Here is a 19,451-nt window from a genome sequence, read left to right as displayed (position 1 = left end):
TCATCACACATTTTATTAAACTCCGTGCCCGGCCAAAGTGGAGTACTTTTGGCGGACGGAGGGAGTACTTGCCATTTGTCGTCTTTTGATTTCTATAAATAAGGGAACATGTCCCCATTTCTCCCACACAACATATTTGACATTTTGAAGTCTTTGAGAGCTTGGAGTGAAGGGGTGTGCTTTAGAGAGAAGAATTTTGGAGGAGTTAGAAAGAGGTTGGTTTTTCTTTCACTTTCTTTGAATGTTTATGGTGTAGTTCTTTTAAAATATCAAGCATGGTAGTTGAAATTTTTGTCGTATTGTGCTTTGAGCTCTAGTCGATTCTTTGTTTGTCGTATTTAGTTTTGATCCGAACTTGTTGTAAATATTTGAATATTTACTGTTTGTTGGAGCATGCTAAATTTTTCTAAGTATGAGAACTAGTGAGCCCTTTAGGGGCAATAGGGTGATAATCTTATGCATGATAATTGTAGACTTGGGCCCGTCGGGGCGATAGGGGCAATAACTCTTGCTTATGAATTTTTATGACCCGACCCTATCAGGGTGTTGGGGGCAATGGCCTTTGTGATTGAGAATTTATGATTTAAGCCCAACGGGGCAATTGGGGTAATAACCCTTTTGCATAAATGATTAAAATTTGGCCCCATGGGGGTGATAGGGGCAATAGCTCTTGCTTATAATAATCATGGGCTTAGCCCTTTAGGGTCAATCGAGGCAATAGTTTTCATAAATAAAAACTTATGAATTGGGCCCAACAGGGCGATGGGGGCGACACCCTTATGTGTAAATAAATTAAAACTTGGCCCCCTTGGATCAATAGGGACAACAATTTTCACATAAAAACTTAGGAATCGGGCCCAACAGGGCGATGGGGGTAATACCCCCTAAGCATAATAAATTAGGACTTAGCCCTATGGGGTCAATCGGGGCAATATGATCTACATGCTTAACATATAGAAACTAAAGTAAGGGCAAAGTGATAACGTAGCCAACACTTTAAATGTATGATAACAAATGATAAGCCCCGATGGGGGTGATTCGGTTGATGACTTTCAAATATGAAAAGTGGAAGCTAAACCTTATTTGGGCGACACGGTCAATAATATCACAATATTCATGGTAGTGTAAAGGTCAAGCATGCTCTTATAAAATTGAAGATGATGTTGGGTAATGGAGTCGTACCTGTTTATTTGAGTGAATCACCCTTGTACAAGTGCATTCTTATTATCCTTAACACTACTTGATTGGGTTGGGGCGGTCCTTGTGCTCACATGGCCTTCATCCTTGCTACTTTAGGGGCTTTGATTATTATGTCACGTGCACGAGAAGGATCAATCGGGTCGTCAAGTAGGACTCGACATTCGGTTGATGAGGATGAGGATAACGTGTTAGACATTCCTACTGGAGTGGAGATCGGGGCTTGGCGAGGTGAATCGGGTGATTCATCTCAAGAGATGGGCTTAGGGATTAATAGTGCTGACGGACTTTACGGGGTTAAGGTTAATGAGACATTTTTGTTGGGTAAGAACCATCCCTCAAAATTCACCAACATAAACCAAATGTATAACCTTCGAATATTATACAACATACCTAAATGGGTTAGCCTTCACGCACCTGGTACGGCCCTTAGGGCGGATCATAGTGTCGCGGGTTGGGTGTGTATGTATGAGAAGACCTTCAAAGAGGGTCTACGACTTCCTCTTCCCCGCTTGGTCCTAGAGTTCTTGCATTATTATCATATCTCACCGGGTCAACTCATGCCTAATGTCTGGCGAGTGTTGATGGGTATGCAAGCTTTTGGAGAACTGAAGGGCTTCGAGGTCGATCTTGAAGATGTGTTGGCTACTTACACGGTTCAAGAAAATAACATGGAGAGAGGGCGATACCAGTTATCACGGGGAAAAAAGCTTCCCGAATTGGTTTGTGGTGTTACGGATTCTGGTTTGGCCTGGAAACAAAAATATTTTTTTATGAACTATGATGCCCTTGGCGACCTGACGGGCTATGATATTCCATCATCTTGGTGTAATGCCCGTGAGTATTTTTGGGTTGACCGGATCATTATGGTTTAAATTTCTTCTAACTTGACATTTTTTCTTTGTTGGTTTGTTTTGTAGGACATCTCGACGTTCCTTGGCCGGTGAGTAATAGAAATTTGGAAAGAAGAAGAGCACGTTTCACCACATTTCCTAGCAACAAGAGGCATTGGAGAGTTATCTTGGGAGAAGAGAGTTTAAGACAGACTACTTTGTGGAGTTCCGTCCCTCCTGGTCCAGAAGGTATTGTTTTTCCTTCAACTAGTGCCACTCCGAGCTTATCTTGTCTATTTGGGCCTCGGAGGTTTTAGGGCATAGCGGCAGTTTTCACCCGGCTCTACACGACTTGACTTTGGATGAACGGGCTTATGCAGACTACGTGATGTCGCACCCTAAGATGAATCTTCTTCCAGAAAAGGATAGCTATGAAACTTACTTGAAGATGCGGGAGAAGAAGAAGGCATCCGGCAGGGGCAAGAAGGGTGGTTCGGGTAGTGAGCCCGTTAGTGAATCCGACGTCCAAGTAGTCGAACCGTCGGGGCGGTCAAAGAGGAAGAAGAAAGCAGTGCCTTTTGAGGTCCCGGACTACTCCGATGGCTCTATCCATCTCACACTTCCTAGTGGGACTTCAGCCCAGACCGACTATGATTCGTGTGCGGATCATTTTGAGCGTCTGTTGCTAGAGGACGACCGCGCTAGGATGTTGAAGGTTGGCGTGGTTGATTCTGCCAGCACTGCCGCCCGTCTTGCGTTTCAGGTATGGTTAGGGTTGACTTTCATATTCATATTTATAACTATCTTTGCACGATTCATATTTGGTATAATCGAACTCTTTTGTTGCTTGTTTGATGTAGGGCTATCAGTATACTCTGTTCATGAAGGAGCAGCTGGTAGAGGCGGCTGACCAGCTCAAGGTGGCTCTGAGAGAGCAAGACGCCCTTCGGAAGGAACTCGAGGAAGAGAAGGGTCGTTATGAAACGGCAGAGAAGGAGCTGAGGGATGAGCTATCCTTGAAGAGTCACCTGATTTCTACCCTTCAGTCTCAGATAGGGCAGTTGGAGGCGACTTTGGAGGTCCGAGAGGAGGAGCTTCGGTTTAGCCATCTTCAGACGGTCGTTCTTACCCGAGGTGAGATGATGAAGGAGTTCAAGGAAGGGAAAGCGGGTTCCTGGAACGTAGAGAAGGGCATACGTGAGATGGAGGATGTACTACGTGACAGGGCTGAAGGAGTGGGAGTGGTTGATGCCACTACTGACGGCGAGGGCGACGGGGGCGATGACTAGACTTATTTGTAGTTGAAACTTCTTCAAACAATTTCTATTTGGTTATGTAATAGTAATTAGGCTCTTCGAACTTGATATTATCTACTTTTCTCCCCTAGTTTGATTCTAGTCTCTTTTGGCTAGACTTGGACTTGGTATTTGTAGGACATGTCATTTTTCGGTATATTCGGCCCGATCAGTGGGTTCGCTCTTTGATGCTTTATTCGACATATGTCTGAAGTTTATGAATTGAAAGATCATATTTTTAATTGTTTGGCGTAAGGTTCACTAGGTAAGTGATCTAAGATTTCCTAAGGGTTGAAACCCACGTGATGTGTGCTCAAATTTTTTCCTTGGTTAAGTGAAAAATGGTTGGTTGAAGGGGTGGGGGGCTGCGCTCCTTAGAGCTGCCTACATACCCTTAAGAGGGATCAAGCCCGAATGTAGTTCTGACCTGCATAGAAAGGTCAGTAATTGCAGAAGATGATATGGGTCTCGGAAGACCTTATTGAAATAAAGTGAAATTTGTAGAGTTTAGGGTCAAGCGTGGTACTGCTTGAGATGTAGGGCGTTCCAACTGTTGTTGATTTCACGCCCGTCTGATGCTTGTAGCCTATAGGTTCCATGTCCGATCACCTTGGTGACCAAGTAGGGTCCTTCCCAATTCGGGGCTAACTTGCCAGCCCCTGCCTCCTTGGTATTCTGGAATACCTTGCGAAGTACCCAATCGCCCGGTTTGAAGGTTCGTGTGCGAGTGTTCTTGTTGTAGTGTCGAGCAATACTTTGTTGATATGAGGCTATTCTTATATTTGCCCTATTCCTCTTCTCGTCGAGCAGGTCGAGCTCGTGGCACATGGCTTCATGGTTGTCGTGGTCTGTGGTAAACTCATACCTAGCGGTATGCACTTCGCTCTCTGTGGGGATGACTGCTTCCATTCCATAAGCGAGGGAGAAGGGGGTTTCTCCCGTCGAGGTTCTTGTGGTTGTCCGGTAAGACCATAGGACGCCGGGTAGTTCATCTGCCCATTTCCCCTTCGCCTTCTCCAATCGTTTCTTGAGTGTGTTCATGATGGTCTTGTTGGATGATTCAGCTTGCCCGTTGGCTTGGGGGTATCTTGGCGTTGAGAAGCTTAGCTTGATGTTCCAAAACCTGCAAAAATCTTGAAAGTCTGCGCTTATAAATTGGGACCCGTTGTCCGTGACGATCTCCTTGGGCACCCCATACCTGCATATAACATTCTTCCAGATAAAACCTTTTACCTCTTTATCCCTAACCTGGTGAAAAGAATCTGCCTCGATCCACTTGGTGAAGTAGTCCGTCACGGCTAACATGTAGACTTTTTGCCCAGGGGCAACAGGTAGTTTGCCTACGATGTCCATTCCCCATTTCATGAAGGGCCATGGAGAAGTAATAGCTTTTAGTGGCTCTGGGGGTAAGTGGGAGACTTGGGCAAATCGTTGGCACTTATCGCATCTCTTGACATAGTCTGCTGAATCGGCTTTCATGGTGGGCCAATAATACCCACTAGTTAGGGCTCGATGGGCGAGGCTTCTTCCACCTGAATGGTTGCCGCATTCCCCCTCATGTAGCTCGGAGAGGGTATATCTTGCCTCTGCAGGGTTAATACATCTCAAGTATGGACCATTGTAAGAGCGCTTATACAATTTACCTCGAATAATGGAAAATCGGGCTGCTTGGGCTTTGAGTCGGCGGGCTTCATTTCTGTCATCTGGGAGTGTGTCTTGTGCTAAGTAATCCGTTATGGGGGTCATCCAGGTTGGTTCGGCTGACACTTCATGGACTTGTTCCTCCTTATCTTTTTGAGTCGCTGGCCATTGGAGGCAGGTTATCTGAATGACCTTTGGTTGCGTGGTCTGGATGGATGATCCCAAGTTGGCTAATGCGTCGGCATGGCTATTGTCCCCTCGTGGAACTTGGCTCAGGGTGAACTCCTCAAAGCTCGATTGTAACTCTTTAGTTTTGCCCAGATAGGCTATCATTTTGGCATCCTTGGCTTGGTAGGATCCTTGCATTTGATTGACCACAAGCTGGGAGTCGCTGAAGACATTGATTCGTTTGACCCCTATCTCCTTGGCCAATTCAAGTCCAGCCAGCATTGCCTCATACTCTGCCTCGTTGTTGGTTGCCTTGAATTGACACCGAATTGATTGTTCGACCATGTCGCCCTGAGGTGAAATAAGGACCAAGCCAAGTCCACTTCCCCTCATATTGCTGGACCCGTCAACATAGAGTTTCCAAATCCCCGTTTGATCGGGTTCTTCGGTCATGCAACATAGTTCCTTGTCGGCCTGCATGGTAAGGTTAGGAGTGAAATCAACAATGAAATCTGCTAGTACCTGAGACTTGAGGGCCATTCGGGGCTTGAAGGTAATGTCGTATTCGCTTAGTTCTACTGCCCATTTGGTCAATCGACCCGATAGCTCCGGCTTGTGGAGTATGGCTTTGAGGGGGTATGTGGTCACCACTGAGATCGGGTGACATTGGAAGTAGGGTCGAAGTTTTCTTGCTGCGTGGACCAATGCGAGAGCTAGCTTCTCAAGTTGGTTGTATCGGGTCTCCGTATCTAGGAGGGACTTGCTCACATAGTATATCGGTGCTTGCCTCCCTTCATCCTCCCTGACCAACACGGCACTGATAGGACACGGCCAAATAAACCAATAGGACTTCATGGTCTTTTGGTTTGGCCAGAAGGGGTGGGTTGGTCAGGTATTGCTTGAGTTGTTGTAATGCCTCCTCACACTCCTTTGTCCACTCAAAGGTTTTTGATTTCCTAAGAGTGTTGAAGAATGAATGACACCGCTCTGAGGATTTTGAGATAAATCGGCCCAACGCGGCTATCATCCATGTTAATTTTTGTACGTCCTTGACGCATGTTGGGGATTGAATCTTCATGATGGAGTCGATTTGGGCCAGGTTGGCCTCTATGCCCCTCTGGGTGACCATATAACCTAAAAATTTTCCTGCATTGACACCAAAAGAACATTTAGCAGGGTTAAGTTTCATATTATACTCCCTGAGAATCTTGAAGGTTTGGTTGAGATGGTCGATGTGGTCCTTTGCTTGAATTGATTTAACAAGCATGTCGTCGATGTAGACCTCCATCGTCTGTCCTATCTGGTTCGCAAACATTTTGTTGACCAAGCGTTGATATGTTGCCCCTGCATTTTTCAACCCAAATGGCATAAAGATGTAGCAATAAAGGCCCATGTTGGTCATGAAGGCTGTCTTTTCCTCGTCGTTAGGGTGCATTCGTATCTGGTGATACCCTGAGTAAGCATCCATGAAGCTCAGGAGGTCATGGCCGGCGGTTGCGTCCACCAACATGTCGATGTGGGGCAACGGAAATGAGTCCTTCGGGCATGCCTTGTTGAGGTCTGTAAAGTCGATGCAGACCCTCCACTTGTCATTCTTTTTCTTTACTACTACCACATTGGCGAGCCATTCGGGGTAATGGACCTCTCGGATCAATCTGTTCGTCAAGAGCCTTTGAACCTCTTCGTTGATGATTTGATTTCTTTCAGGAGCAAACTTTCTTCGTCTTTGCTTTCTTGGTGGATAGCCCGGATCAACCTGTAGCCTGTGAACAATAACATTTGGGTCAATGCCCGTCATGTCCGCATGGGACCAAGCAAAACAATCGTAGTGTTTAGATAAGAAATTGATAAGCTTCTCTCGGGAGTCGGGGTCGAGTTGTGCTCCAATCCGAACTTTGTGGTCCGGGTGGTCCATGTGGATTTGGACTTCATCTATCTCTATAGCTTCCTCCTCGATCAAACTACGTGGTCGTTTTGAGCGAGCGGGTCGGTCAGATTGATCTTCTATAACAGCTCTGCTGCTTGGATGACTTTGGGGCGGGCTGGTGGGCTGCGACCTGCCTTCGGGCTCATCTGTTCGTGCAGGTTGACATGATGGGGGTGGTTGATCCACCCTTGGGTGGGTCGAACCATTTTGCTGTAATTGCTATTGAGTGGTTTGCTTTGCCTTCATGGTCGTTTGGTAGCATGCCCTTGAATCTTTTTGCTCGCCCCTGATCTCCTTGATGCCCCATTTAGTTGGGAATCGGATGACTTGGTGGTAGGTAGATGGCACTGCTTCCATATCATGGATCCATGGGCGACCCAAAATGATATTGAACGCGGAAGGGGCGTTGATCACTAAGAACTTGGTTGATTGATTCACCCCTTCGGCATAGACAGGAAGGTCAATCTCCCCCATCGTGGCCCTGGTCTCACCACTGAAGCCTATAAGCACCGCGGACTTTTTTATTATTTTGGACTCGTTCAAGCCCATCTCCCTGAAAGCATCAAAAAATAAGATGTTGGCAGAACTACCATTATCGATTAGAACACGCTTGGTCAAACAATTTGCAATAAAAATTGAAATAACTAAAGCATCATGATGAGGGTGAAGAAGCTTGTCTGATTCAGTTGTATGAAAACTGATTGTTTGGGTCGGAAGGGTTGAAGCGGTCTGGCAGGGCATGTTGGTTTCTGCCTTGTTAGACATAGCCTGTCGAGTATGCTTCTTTGCTGCGGAGTGGGTGACCCCGCTTACTTCGGAGCCACCAGATATGACATTCACGGTTCTTTCATGAGATGGTGGGATTGGCGGTGTAGCTTCTCTATGGTCATCATGTCTATCCCTTCCTTGTTGTAGGGTCTGCTTGCTCTTCTCGGTTAGGTAATCGGTGAGGTGGCCTTGTTTTAGTAGGTGGGCCACTTCCAATCTGAGGGCGATGCAATCCTCTGTCCGATGCCCATGGTCTGCATGGAACTCACACCACTTGGACCTGTCCCTCTGGTCGGCTGGGGCCCTCATCCTCTCTGGCCATTTGACTTTGTTGCCCAGGTTCCTTAGTGCCTCAACTGCTTCGGCGGGGGAGATGGATAGGGCATACTCTGGAATCTTTGCTTTCTCGCGGGGGCGTGTGTCGGGTGCCCTATCGTACTCATCCCTTCCTCTGCTTTGTCGATAAGGTGGGTATGGTTCAGCACGTCTGTCACGACCTGACCTCCTGTCCACCCGGTGGTCTCTTTCGGGTCTACTGGGTGGGAAGACCCTCTGCATGTTGTATTGGTTGATCACTAAATTATTAGCAACAAATTACCGCAACTAACACGGTGCAGTTGTAGCACAAATTAAGTAACCGAGTATCGTATCCACAGGGACTATTATGACGAATCACTCTAAGTAATCCTAATTACACTCTAGTAATATTCAGGTAAACGAAAGAATGAAGATTTAATTAACTTTAAACTAAAACGCAATTAACAATAATTAAAAAGACGTAGGAAAATTCGAATATTAAAAGACAACTGATCCTAGGGTAGTAAATTCATTAACTAAATCCACATAATAAATCTATTAATCCTATGTACCAGTTTAATCCAGTTATGATGAGAGATCACTTAATTAATCAATTACTCTCGCTAGAGCAGCAACGATCGTAGATTAGTAAATTATCTATCTCCGTTAGGTCTCAAGAAAATCTACTAACTCCCAATAGCTCCTAAGAATAGCTCCCTATGATCCACCTATCTCCGCTAGGTCTCAAGGTTAAAATCATATCATACATTCCTGAATCCGCTAAACAGTTATCTCCGCTAGGTCTCAAACCGAATAGCTAAACATGCAAACTATTGATCAGATAATTCACAAGAATTCAAGCACCAGGAATTATGAATCATAAACTGGAAGGCACAAAGGTATTAACAAATAAATCACATAAATTCAATCAACTATTTACAAACCCTAGAATCAGCTAAAGGAAACTAGCCAGACATGCTAAAATATAACATAAGCATAATTAAATAGAATGCAATTATAAAAACTAAATTGTATAAAAACCGAATGAAAAACGATTGTAGCGGCTTGAATCTTCAGTCTTGATCCAAGCCTTGAAAACTAGAAAGCAATGAAATTCTGAAAGCTAGAAAACTGAAAAATAAAATCTGGGAACCCTGAATAGGTCAAAAGATGACCTATATATAGTGCCAGGGTAAAACTACAGAGTTTGAGCTCGAACAGACTTTGAAAAACGCATAAAAACGCATAAAGGCGGACAGACGGCGACCCCTCGGCGGGCATCCGGCGGTCGCCGGTTTCTTCACGGTTTTTCCTCTTTACGCGGCGGGCGCCGCCCGATCGCCAGCCACGCCGATTTCTTGGCGGGTTGAGCGGCGGTCGCCGGTTGGGTCGCCAGCCCGTGCCTAGTATTTCCTCTTCTGTCGGCGGTCGCTGGCTGGGTCGCCGGTTGATCGCCGGCAACTCCGTTTCCTCCTTTTCTCGAGCTCTTCAAGCTCGTTTCGTCGATTTTCGCATCCGGAACACTTGTAACTTGATATTTGGATCTTCAACATCCATATGTAGCTTTCAAAACACTCAAACCTATAGCAAAATGACCAAAACCATACCCAAAAGCAATATCACAAAAGAATATGAAACTTAAACCAAATGATATCACAACCAAGCATAATTCTAGCACTTTGAACACTTAAACACTCCTAAAAACAATGCAAAATGAGTGTTTATCAACTCCCCCAAACTTACATCATTGTTCGTCCTCGAATAATGGAAAGAATAAACTCAATAAACACGAATGGGCAGAAATTTGGATCACAGAGGCCTCAGAAAAACATAGAAAGTTAGAATTCTCAAATCTCCAACAAGTAAACACAAAGTTCACCAATTAAACACAACTTAAAGCAAAATCAACCTTGAATTTCAAACAATTGAATCTCACTATGTATGTGTATCACTCAACTCTCAATGTGTATGATGGGACGTGTATACTCTCATCGAATTCAATGCAATGCAGATCACTTACCATAGGCTTGCCAATCGTCTACAATCTCCATCGCTAATAGTGTGCCAGGACTAAGATCAAAAAGGTCTTTTTATTCGGGTTATAATGTAGGGACATTGGTTAAGGTAGGGAAATATAGGCTAAGTGACTCAAATAGATCAAGAACACCAACCTTATAGTTTCACTAATCAAGCATGGAATAAATTCCATCTTCCACCCAACTATATCACCATAATCAACACAACTCAAGGGATTTAATCATCACAAAACAGAACTAAACACTCTTTTATGCTCTCCATTTATTTCCAACACACAAAGTCGATTTTCAAACAAATATCTCAATATACACTCGACTTTATACTTTTTTTTCTCTTTCTTTTTCTTTTCTTTTTTTTTCTTTTTTTTTCCACAACTTTTCTAGAGCTTATAAGAGTAAATAGTATCATAATATCATCCCTTCTTTTTCATGAACCACTATGATATTCACCACACAAAGATTCCCATATACTACATCACCCCCTATCATCCAGCTAAAGAATAAAAGCTAATTAGGCTCAAAGTGGATAACAAAGGATAATTTTTTTTCAAGGATAGTGTTTGGGAAAAATTGTGGCTAACAAAAGATGGCCTAAAATCATCTCATAATCCTGGGCACAACAGCAACCTCGACACAGAAACCATGGCAAGTTCTAGAAGATCACCACATGCAATGACAAAACTCACAGCAAAGAATAAACTGTGTATGATAAACAGTTATGGCTCAAATCCTCACAGGTTTATTCAACGTACCAAAATCAAGGTCAAAATCACCCTAAACTATGCAAATTAGTTCAAATTATGCTCAACTTGTCAAAGAAGATTGAATTCTACCAAATTTTATCAAAGAAATCATCATAAGCCCCTCACCAAAAATCTAATGGAGCAATAATCATCTCAAAAACAATCACACACCACCAACCAAACAGGATAAAACAATAAAGCCAACAAAAAGATAAAAGTGATACACATATCTATTCTCACCCCCCTCCCCCAAACTTATTACAGAACATAAGTTCGAAAATAAGTTTGGAGGGATGATGATATGTGTATCACTACTCACAGAAAAAACATGCTCCATGGTGGTGGTATGAACCAAGCGCGAGTTCCCGCATCTTCCAAGCTCAACGATGCACTAAAAACCCCAAAACAAAGAAAACAAAGAAAACAAAGAAACAAAAAGAAACTAAACGAAAGGAAAACAAAACAAAGAAACGGTTGGGTTACCTCCCAACAAGTGCTTAATTTAACGTCTAGAGCTCGACGATACCTCAAAAACTCATGGAGGTCGGAAACAGCACTCTAACCATTGGAAAGCTTTTCTACTCTTTGGTGCCCTCTCCACAAAAACACTTCTCTTGGCTCGGACATCCTCCACAAGCATTGCCCCCTTCTCATTCTTGTTCCGAAAAATTCGGAATTTCACTTTCTTCTTCTTGGGGGTATGGGTTTTCAAAGACCCCCCATCATGCTCCAAAAACAAACACATCTCAAAAGTCAGAACTTCTTTTGGTTTTGGAGTTTTTTTCTTGGCTTCATACTTGGGCAGCTCATTCTTCTCAACCTCTTCATTCTCCGAATTTGCTAGAAAACTGTCAGTCAAATTAATCATTTCATTCTGGGGAACTTCCTTTGGTGGAGGTTTCTTGCAAATCACAGTTTCCCCATAGGCTCTCAATGTCATCTTTTCATCATTGACGCGGAAAGTCAGATCTCCCTCTTGCACGTCTATCAATGCACGGCCCGTAGCTAGAAACGGCCGCCCCAAGATCAATGGAGTATTTTTGTCCTCCGGTATGTCCAACACTACGAAATCTGCAGGGAAAATAAATTGTTCCACCTGCACTAGGACATCCTCCACAATTCCCTTGGGATATGTGATGGAACGATCTGCCATCTGCAATGCAATAGAGGTAGGCTTTATATCTCCAATCTCCAATCGGTTGAAAATTGAGAGAGGCATTAAATTGATGCTTGCCCCTGAATCACAAAGAACACGTGAGAAATTCTGCCCTCCAATCTTACAAGCTATAGTAAAGCTGCCAGGGTCCTTCTGCTTCAATGGTAGCTTCCTTTGTAGCACTGCATTGTATTCCTCGGAAAGATTGATCGTCTCATATTTCCCCAACTTCCGCTTGTTGGAGACTGCGTCCTTGAGGAACTTGGCATAGCCTGACATATCTCTCAAAGCATCAAGTAAAGGAATGTTGATGTGAAGCTTTGAAAACATCTCCATAAATTTGGCTAACTTCTGATCCATCTTCGGCTTTGCCAGGCTATTCGGGAAAGGTGCTACAGGCTTGTACTCTGGCCTGGGAAACGTAAGAGTTGGAACCGGCTCCTTAACAGCAGAAGAGCTCGAATCCTTTTTAGGGGGAGGCGTCTGTTTCGCTGCAAGCTCCTCCAAGTCATCATCGTCGTCCTCCACTACTTTGCCTTTTTCCTTGTCATTCCGCTGTTCTGGATGATCCCGCTGCTCTGCATCCTCAACTGTAGTATCAACCACCCGTATGGAATGACATTGCTGATTTTGCTGAAATTGTTGATGTTGGCTCTTCGGATTGAACTGAGTGTTGCTAGGAAATTGGCCTGGCTTGTGCTGTGCAGCTGCTTGGTTAGCCATCTGACCAACTTGAATCTCCAACATCTGCACCTGCTTAGACAACACTGAAAAGTTTTGCTCCATGTTGGAGATTTTGATCCCCATGTTTGCCGAGTTTGCCTCCATTCCGGTGACCTTCACCAATACTTGCTTCATCATTTCCTCCATTGAATCTTTCTTTGGCTCATTGATTACTCCCCCACTAGAAACAGAAAATCCTGGTGGAGGTTGCAAAGCATTATTGGGATTTGAATAGGAAAAATTTGGATGATTCCTGTTATTTGGATGATATGGGGGATTTCCACCCGGATGTCCCTGATAGTTTGGTCTATTGAATTGGTACTGCCGCTGGACATAATTAGCATCTTCAAACTGCGACACATCAGGTAAACCCGGCTGCTGAGGAATTTTAGCTAGCAGTGCCTTTCTCTCCAACTCATACTGCTTTTGAAGAGCTTCATATTTCTCCTTAAAATCATCTCTCTCCTCATTCACAGCTGCAATTCTTCTCGTGGGATTTCTGTCATTCGGCCATTGATAACTGTTGGAGGCCATCTCTTCTATCACACGATAAGCCTCCTTTGTATTTCTATGGAGAAGACATCCACCTGCAGTAGCATCCACCATACTTTTTGTCAGACCAGTCAAACCATTATAAAAGTGAATGATTTGTTGATCTTCTGTGAAACCATGTTGTGGACAATTCCTGAGCAACTCACGAAATCTTTCCCAAGCATCGTGAATGGTCTCATCTCCAAACTGGGAAAAGTGAGAAATCTCTGCAATGATTTTCTGAGCTTTAGAAGGATGAAAGTATTTTGCTAGGAAAGCTCTACACAAATCCTCCCATCCAGTAATAGCACCTCTGTCCAAACTCTTGAACCACTCCTTCGCTCTGTCCCTGAGAGAGAATCCAAACATCTTCATTCTGATGGCATCAGGTGGCATTCCATTCTGCTTAATAGTGTCGCAGATATCTAGGAACTGGGTAATGTGAGCATGCGGATTTTCAGAAGCCGCTCCACTAAACTGTTCAGCTTGCACCATGTTTATCAATCCCGGCTTCAGCTCGAACGTGTTAGCCTGCACAGTTGGTCCCCAGCTACCTCCTTGAAATTGATCAACCCGAGGCTGATACATGTGATTCAGTGGTGGCTCTGGTGGAGGAGTCCGGTTGCGCTCTCTCTCTTCGTCTAGCTGCCTCTGAAGGTGTGTCACGGCTTGCACAAGAGTTTCAAGGTCCATGTTATTCTGTTGCTCTGCCATTGCTTGCTTCTTCTTTTCGCGGTTGTCTCTTTTGTACTGCTTTTCGATTTCCAAGTTCAAAGGCACTAGATGTTCCTTTCCTTTGGATCTCGTGATCATACACGCCTGAGACAACAAACAAAAACAGAAATTTAAAAAACTAGAAAAATAAAAAAAATAAACTTATAACACCTGAAATAATGCTTAAGTCTAATTAGAAATATTAAAGTCAATTCTAAACAGTCCCCGGAAACGGCGCCAAAAAGTTGATCACTAAATTATTAGCAACAAATTACCGCAACTAACACGGTGCAGTTGTAGCACAAATTAAGTAACCGAGTATCGTATCCACAGGGACTATTATGACGAATCACTCTAAGTAATCCTAATTACACTCTAGTAATATTCAGGTAAACGAAAGAATGAAGATTTAATTAACTTTAAACTAAAACGCAATTAACAATAATTAAAAAGACGTAGGAAAATTCGAATATTAAAAGACAACTGATCCTAGGGTAGTAAATTCATTAACTAAATCCACATAATAAATCTATTAATCCTATGTACCAGTTTAATCCAGTTATGATGAGAGATCACTTAATTAATCAATTACTCTCGCTAGAGCAGCAACGATCATAGATTAGTAAATTATCTATCTCCGTTAGGTCTCAAGAAAATCTACTAACTCCCAATAGCTCCTAAGAATAGCTCCCTATGATCCACCTATCTCCGCTAGGTCTCAAGGTTAAAATCATATCATACATTCCTGAATCCGCTAAACAGTTATCTCCGCTAGGTCTCAAACCGAATAGCTAAACATGCAAACTATTGATCAGATAATTCACAAGAATTCAAGCACCAGGAATTATGAATCATAAACTGGAAGGCACAAAGGTATTAACAAATAAATCACATAAATTCAATCAACTATTTACAAACCCTAGAATCAGCTAAAGGAAACTAGCCAGACATGCTAAAATATAACATAAGCATAATTAAATAGAATGCAATTATAAAAACTAAATTGTATAAAAACCGAATGAAAAACGATTGTAGCGGCTTGAATCTTCAGTCTTGATCCAAGCCTTGAAAACTAGAAAGCAATGAAATTCTGAAAGCTAGAAAACTGAAAAATAAAATCTGGGAACCCTGAATAAGTCAAAAGATGACCTATATATAGTGCCAGGGTAAAACTACAGAGTTTGAGCTCGAACAGACTTTGAAAAACGCATAAAAACGCATAAAGGCGGACAGACGGCGACCCCTCGGCGGGCATCCGGCGGTCGCCGGTTTCTTCACGGTTTTTCCTCTTTACGCGGCGGGCGCCGCCCGATCGCCAGCCACGCCGATTTCTCGGCGGGTTGAGCGGCGGTCGCCGGTTGGGTCGCCAGCCCGTGCCTAGTATTTCCTCTTCTGTCGGCGGTCGCTGGCTGGGTCGCCGGTTGATCGCCGGCAACTCCGTTTCCTCCTTTTCTCGAGCTCTTCAAGCTCGTTTCGTCGATTTTCGCATCCGGAACACTTGTAACTTGATATTTGGATCTTCAACATCCATATGTAGCTTTCAAAACACTCAAACCTATAGCAAAATGACCAAAACCATACCCAAAAGCAATATCACAAAAGAATATGAAACTTAAACCAAATGATATCACAACCAAGCATAATTCTAGCACTTTGAACACTTAAACACTCCTAAAAACAATGCAAAATGAGTGTTTATCAACTCCCCCAAACTTACATCATTGTTCGTCCTCGAATAATGGAAAGAATAAACTCAATAAACACGAATGGGCAGAAATTTGGATCACAGAGGCCTCAGAAAAACATAGAAAGTTAGAATTCTCAAATCTCCAACAAGTAAACACAAAGTTCACCAATTAAACACAACTTAAAGCAAAATCAACCTTGAATTTCAAACAATTGAATCTCACTATGTATGTGTATCACTCAACTCTCAATGTGTATGATGGGACGTGTATACTCTCATCGAATTCAATGCAATGCAGATCACTTACCATAGGCTTGCCAATCGTCTACAATCTCCATCGCTAATAGTGTGCCAGGACTAAGATCAAAAAGGTCTTTTTATTCGGGTTATAATGTAGGGACATTGGTTAAGGTAGGGAAATATAGGCTAAGTGACTCAAATAGATCAAGAACACCAACCTTATAGTTTCACTAATCAAGCATGGAATAAATTCCATCTTCCACCCAACTATATCACCATAATCAACACAACTCAAGGGATTTAATCATCACAAAACAGAACTAAACACTCTTTTATGCTCTCCATTTATTTCCAACACACAAAGTCGATTTTCAAACAAATATCTCAATATACACTCGACTTTATACTTTTTTTTCTCTTTCTTTTTCTTTTCTTTTTTTTTCTTTTTTTTTCCACAACTTTTCTAGAGCTTATAAGAGTAAATAGTATCATAATATCATCCCTTCTTTTTCATGAACCACTATGATATTCACCACACAAAGATTCCCATATACTACATCACCCCCTATCATCCAGCTAAAGAATAAAAGCTAATTAGGCTCAAAGTGGATAACAAAGGATAATTTTTTTTCAAGGATAATGTTTGGGAAAAATTGTGGCTAACAAAAGATGGCCTAAAATCATCTCATAATCCTGGGCACAACAGCAACCTCGACACAGAAACCATGGCAAGTTCTAGAAGATCACCACATGCAATGACAAAACTCACAGCAAAGAATAAACTGTGTATGATAAACAGTTATGGCCCAAATCCTCACAGGTTTATTCAACGTACCAAAATCAAGGTCAAAATCACCCTAAACTATGCAAATTAGTTCAAATTATGCTCAACTTGTCAAAGAAGATTGAATTCTACCAAATTTTATCAAAGAAATCATCATAAGCCCCTCACCAAAAATCTAATGGAGCAATAATCATCTCAAAAACAATCACACACCACCAACCAAACAGGATAAAACAATAAAGCCAACAAAAAGATAAAAGTGATACACATATCTATTCTCACCCCCCTCCCCCAAACTTATTACAGAACATAAGTTCGAAAATAAGTTTGGAGGGATGATGATATGTGTATCACTACTCACAGAAAAAACATGCTCCATGGTGGTGGTATGAACCAAGCGCGAGTTCCCGCATCTTCCAAGCTCAACGATGCACTAAAAACCCCAAAACAAAGAAAACAAAGAAAACAAAGAAACAAAAAGAAACTAAACGAAAGGAAAACAAAACAAAGAAACGGTTGGGTTACCTCCCAACAAGTGCTTAATTTAACGTCTAGAGCTCGACGATACCTCAAAAACTCATGGAGGTCGGAAACAGCACTCTAACCATTGGAAAGCTTTTCTACTCTTTGGTGCCCTCTCCACAAAAACACTTCTCTTGGCTCGGACATCCTCCACAAGCATTGCCCCCTTCTCATTCTTGTTCCGAAAAATTCGGAATTTCACTTTCTTCTTCTTGGGGGTATGGGTTTTCAAAGACCCCCCATCATGCTCCAAAAACAAACACATCTCAAAAGTCAGAACTTCTTTTGGTTTTGGAGTTTTTTTCTTGGCTTCATACTTGGGCAGCTCATTCTTCTCAACCTCTTCATTCTCCGAATTTGCTAGAAAACTGTCAGTCAAATTAATCATTTCATTCTGGGGAACTTCCTTTGGTGGAGGTTTCTTGCAAATCACAGTTTCCCCATAGGCTCTCAATGTCATCTTTTCATCATTGACGCGGAAAGTCAGATCTCCCTCTTGCACGTCTATCAATGCATGGCCCGTAGCTAGAAACGGCCGCCCCAAGATCAATGGAGTATTTTTGTCCTCCGGTATGTCCAACACTACGAAATATGCAGGGAAAATAAATTGTTCCACCTGCACTAGGACATCCTCCACAATTCCCTTGGGATATGTGATGGAACGATCTGCCATCTGCAATGCAATAGAGGTAGGCTTTATATCTCCAATCTCCAATCGGTTGAAAATTGAGAGAGGCATTAAATTGATGCTTGCCCCTGAATCACAAAGAACACGTTAGAAATTCTGCCCTCCAATCTTACAAGCTATAGTAAAGCTGCCAGGGTCCTTCTGCTTCAATGGTAGCTTCCTTTGTAGCACTGCATTGTATTCCTCGGAAAGATTGATCGTCTCATATTTCCCCAACTTCCGCTTGTTGGAGACTGCGTCCTTGAGGAACTTGGCATAGCCTGACATATCTCTCAAAGCATCAAGTAAAGGAATGTTGATGTGAAGCTTTGAAAACATCTCCATAAATTTGGCTAACTTCTGATCCATCTTCGGCTTTGCCAGGCTATTCGGGAAAGGTGCTACAGGCTTGTACTCTGGCCTGGGAAACGTAAGAGTTGGAACCGGCTCCTTAACAGCAGAAGAGCTCGAATCCTTTTTAGGGGGAGGCGTCTGTTTCGCTGCAAGCTCCTCCAAGTCATCATCGTCGTCCTCCACTACTTTGCCTTTTTCCTTGTCATTCCGCTGTTCTGGATGATCCCGCTGCTCTGCATCCTCAACTGTAGTATCAACCACCCGTATGGAATGACATTGCTGATTTTGCTGAAATTGTTGATGTTGGCTCTTCGGATTGAACTGAGTGTTGCTAGGAAATTGGCCTGGCTTGTGCTGTGCAGCTGCTTGGTTAGCCATCTGACCAACTTGAATCTCCAACATCTGCACCTGCTTAGACAACACTGAAAAGTTTTGCTCCATGTTGGAGATTTTGATCCCCATGTTTGCCGAGTTTGCCTCCATTCCGGTGACCTTCACCAATACTTGCTTCATCATTTCCTCCATTGAATCTTTCTTTGGCTCATTGATTACTCCCCCACTAGAAACAGAAAATCCTGGTGGAGGTTGCAAAGCATTATTGGGATTTGAATAGGAAAAATTTGGATGATTCCTGTTATTTGGATGATATGGGGGATTTCCACCCGGATGTCCCTGATAGTTTGGTCTATTGAATTGGTACTGCCGCTGGACATAATTAGCATCTTCAAACTGCGACACATCAGGTAAACCCGGCTGCTGAGGAATTTTAGCTAGCAGTGCCTTTCTCTCCAACTCATACTGCTTTTGAAGAGCTTCATATTTCTCCTTAAAATCATCTCTCTCCTCATTCACAGCTGCAATTCTTCTCGTGGGATTTCTGTCATTCGGCCATTGATAACTGTTGGAGGCCATCTCTTCTATCACACGATAAGCCTCCTTTGTATTTCTATGGAGAAGACATCCACCTGCAGTAGCATCCACCATACTTTTTGTCAGACCAGTCAAACCATTATAAAAGTGAATGATTTGTTGATCTTCTGTGAAACCATGTTGTGGACAATTCCTGAGCAACTCACGAAATCTTTCCCAAGCATCGTGAATGGTCTCATCTCCAAATTGGGAAAAGTGAGAAATCTCTGCAATGATTTTCTGAGCTTTAGAAGGATGA

General features: G+C 43.0%; 2 protein-coding genes and 2 non-coding genes across 4 annotated transcripts; 3 read left to right on the top strand and 1 right to left on the bottom strand.

The window, feature by feature from the left end:
- The first annotated feature begins 1,271 nt into the window (after window positions 1–1,271).
- LOC131007153 (uncharacterized) lies at window positions 1,272–3,521 on the top strand. Its single transcript, XM_057934313.1, has 4 exons — window positions 1,272–2,034; window positions 2,118–2,279; window positions 2,411–2,793; window positions 2,891–3,521. Exons 1-4 carry the CDS (start codon window positions 1,272–1,274, stop codon window positions 3,317–3,319), a joined length of 1,737 nt encoding a protein of 578 aa, XP_057790296.1. The 3' UTR covers window positions 3,320–3,521.
- A 3,759-nt stretch (window positions 3,522–7,280) lies between these two features.
- On the bottom strand, window positions 7,281–8,387 carry LOC131007152 (uncharacterized). Its single transcript, XM_057934311.1, has one exon. It carries the CDS (start codon window positions 8,385–8,387, stop codon window positions 7,281–7,283), a length of 1,107 nt encoding a protein of 368 aa, XP_057790294.1.
- A 5,061-nt stretch (window positions 8,388–13,448) lies between these two features.
- LOC131007345 (small nucleolar RNA R71) lies at window positions 13,449–13,555 on the top strand. Its single transcript, XR_009096049.1, has one exon. It is a non-coding gene; the product is annotated as a small nucleolar RNA R71 (small nucleolar RNA).
- A 5,770-nt stretch (window positions 13,556–19,325) lies between these two features.
- LOC131007354 (small nucleolar RNA R71) lies at window positions 19,326–19,432 on the top strand. The gene has a single exon (XR_009096058.1). It is a non-coding gene; the product is annotated as a small nucleolar RNA R71 (small nucleolar RNA).
- Window positions 19,433–19,451: the final 19 nt, after the last annotated feature.

Source organism: Salvia miltiorrhiza, chromosome 1 (genome assembly GCF_028751815.1).
Source record: "Salvia miltiorrhiza cultivar Shanhuang (shh) chromosome 1, IMPLAD_Smil_shh, whole genome shotgun sequence".
NCBI classification, from domain to species: domain Eukaryota; kingdom Viridiplantae; phylum Streptophyta; class Magnoliopsida; order Lamiales; family Lamiaceae; genus Salvia; species Salvia miltiorrhiza.
This window is presented reverse-complemented; position numbering and strand designations above follow the sequence as displayed.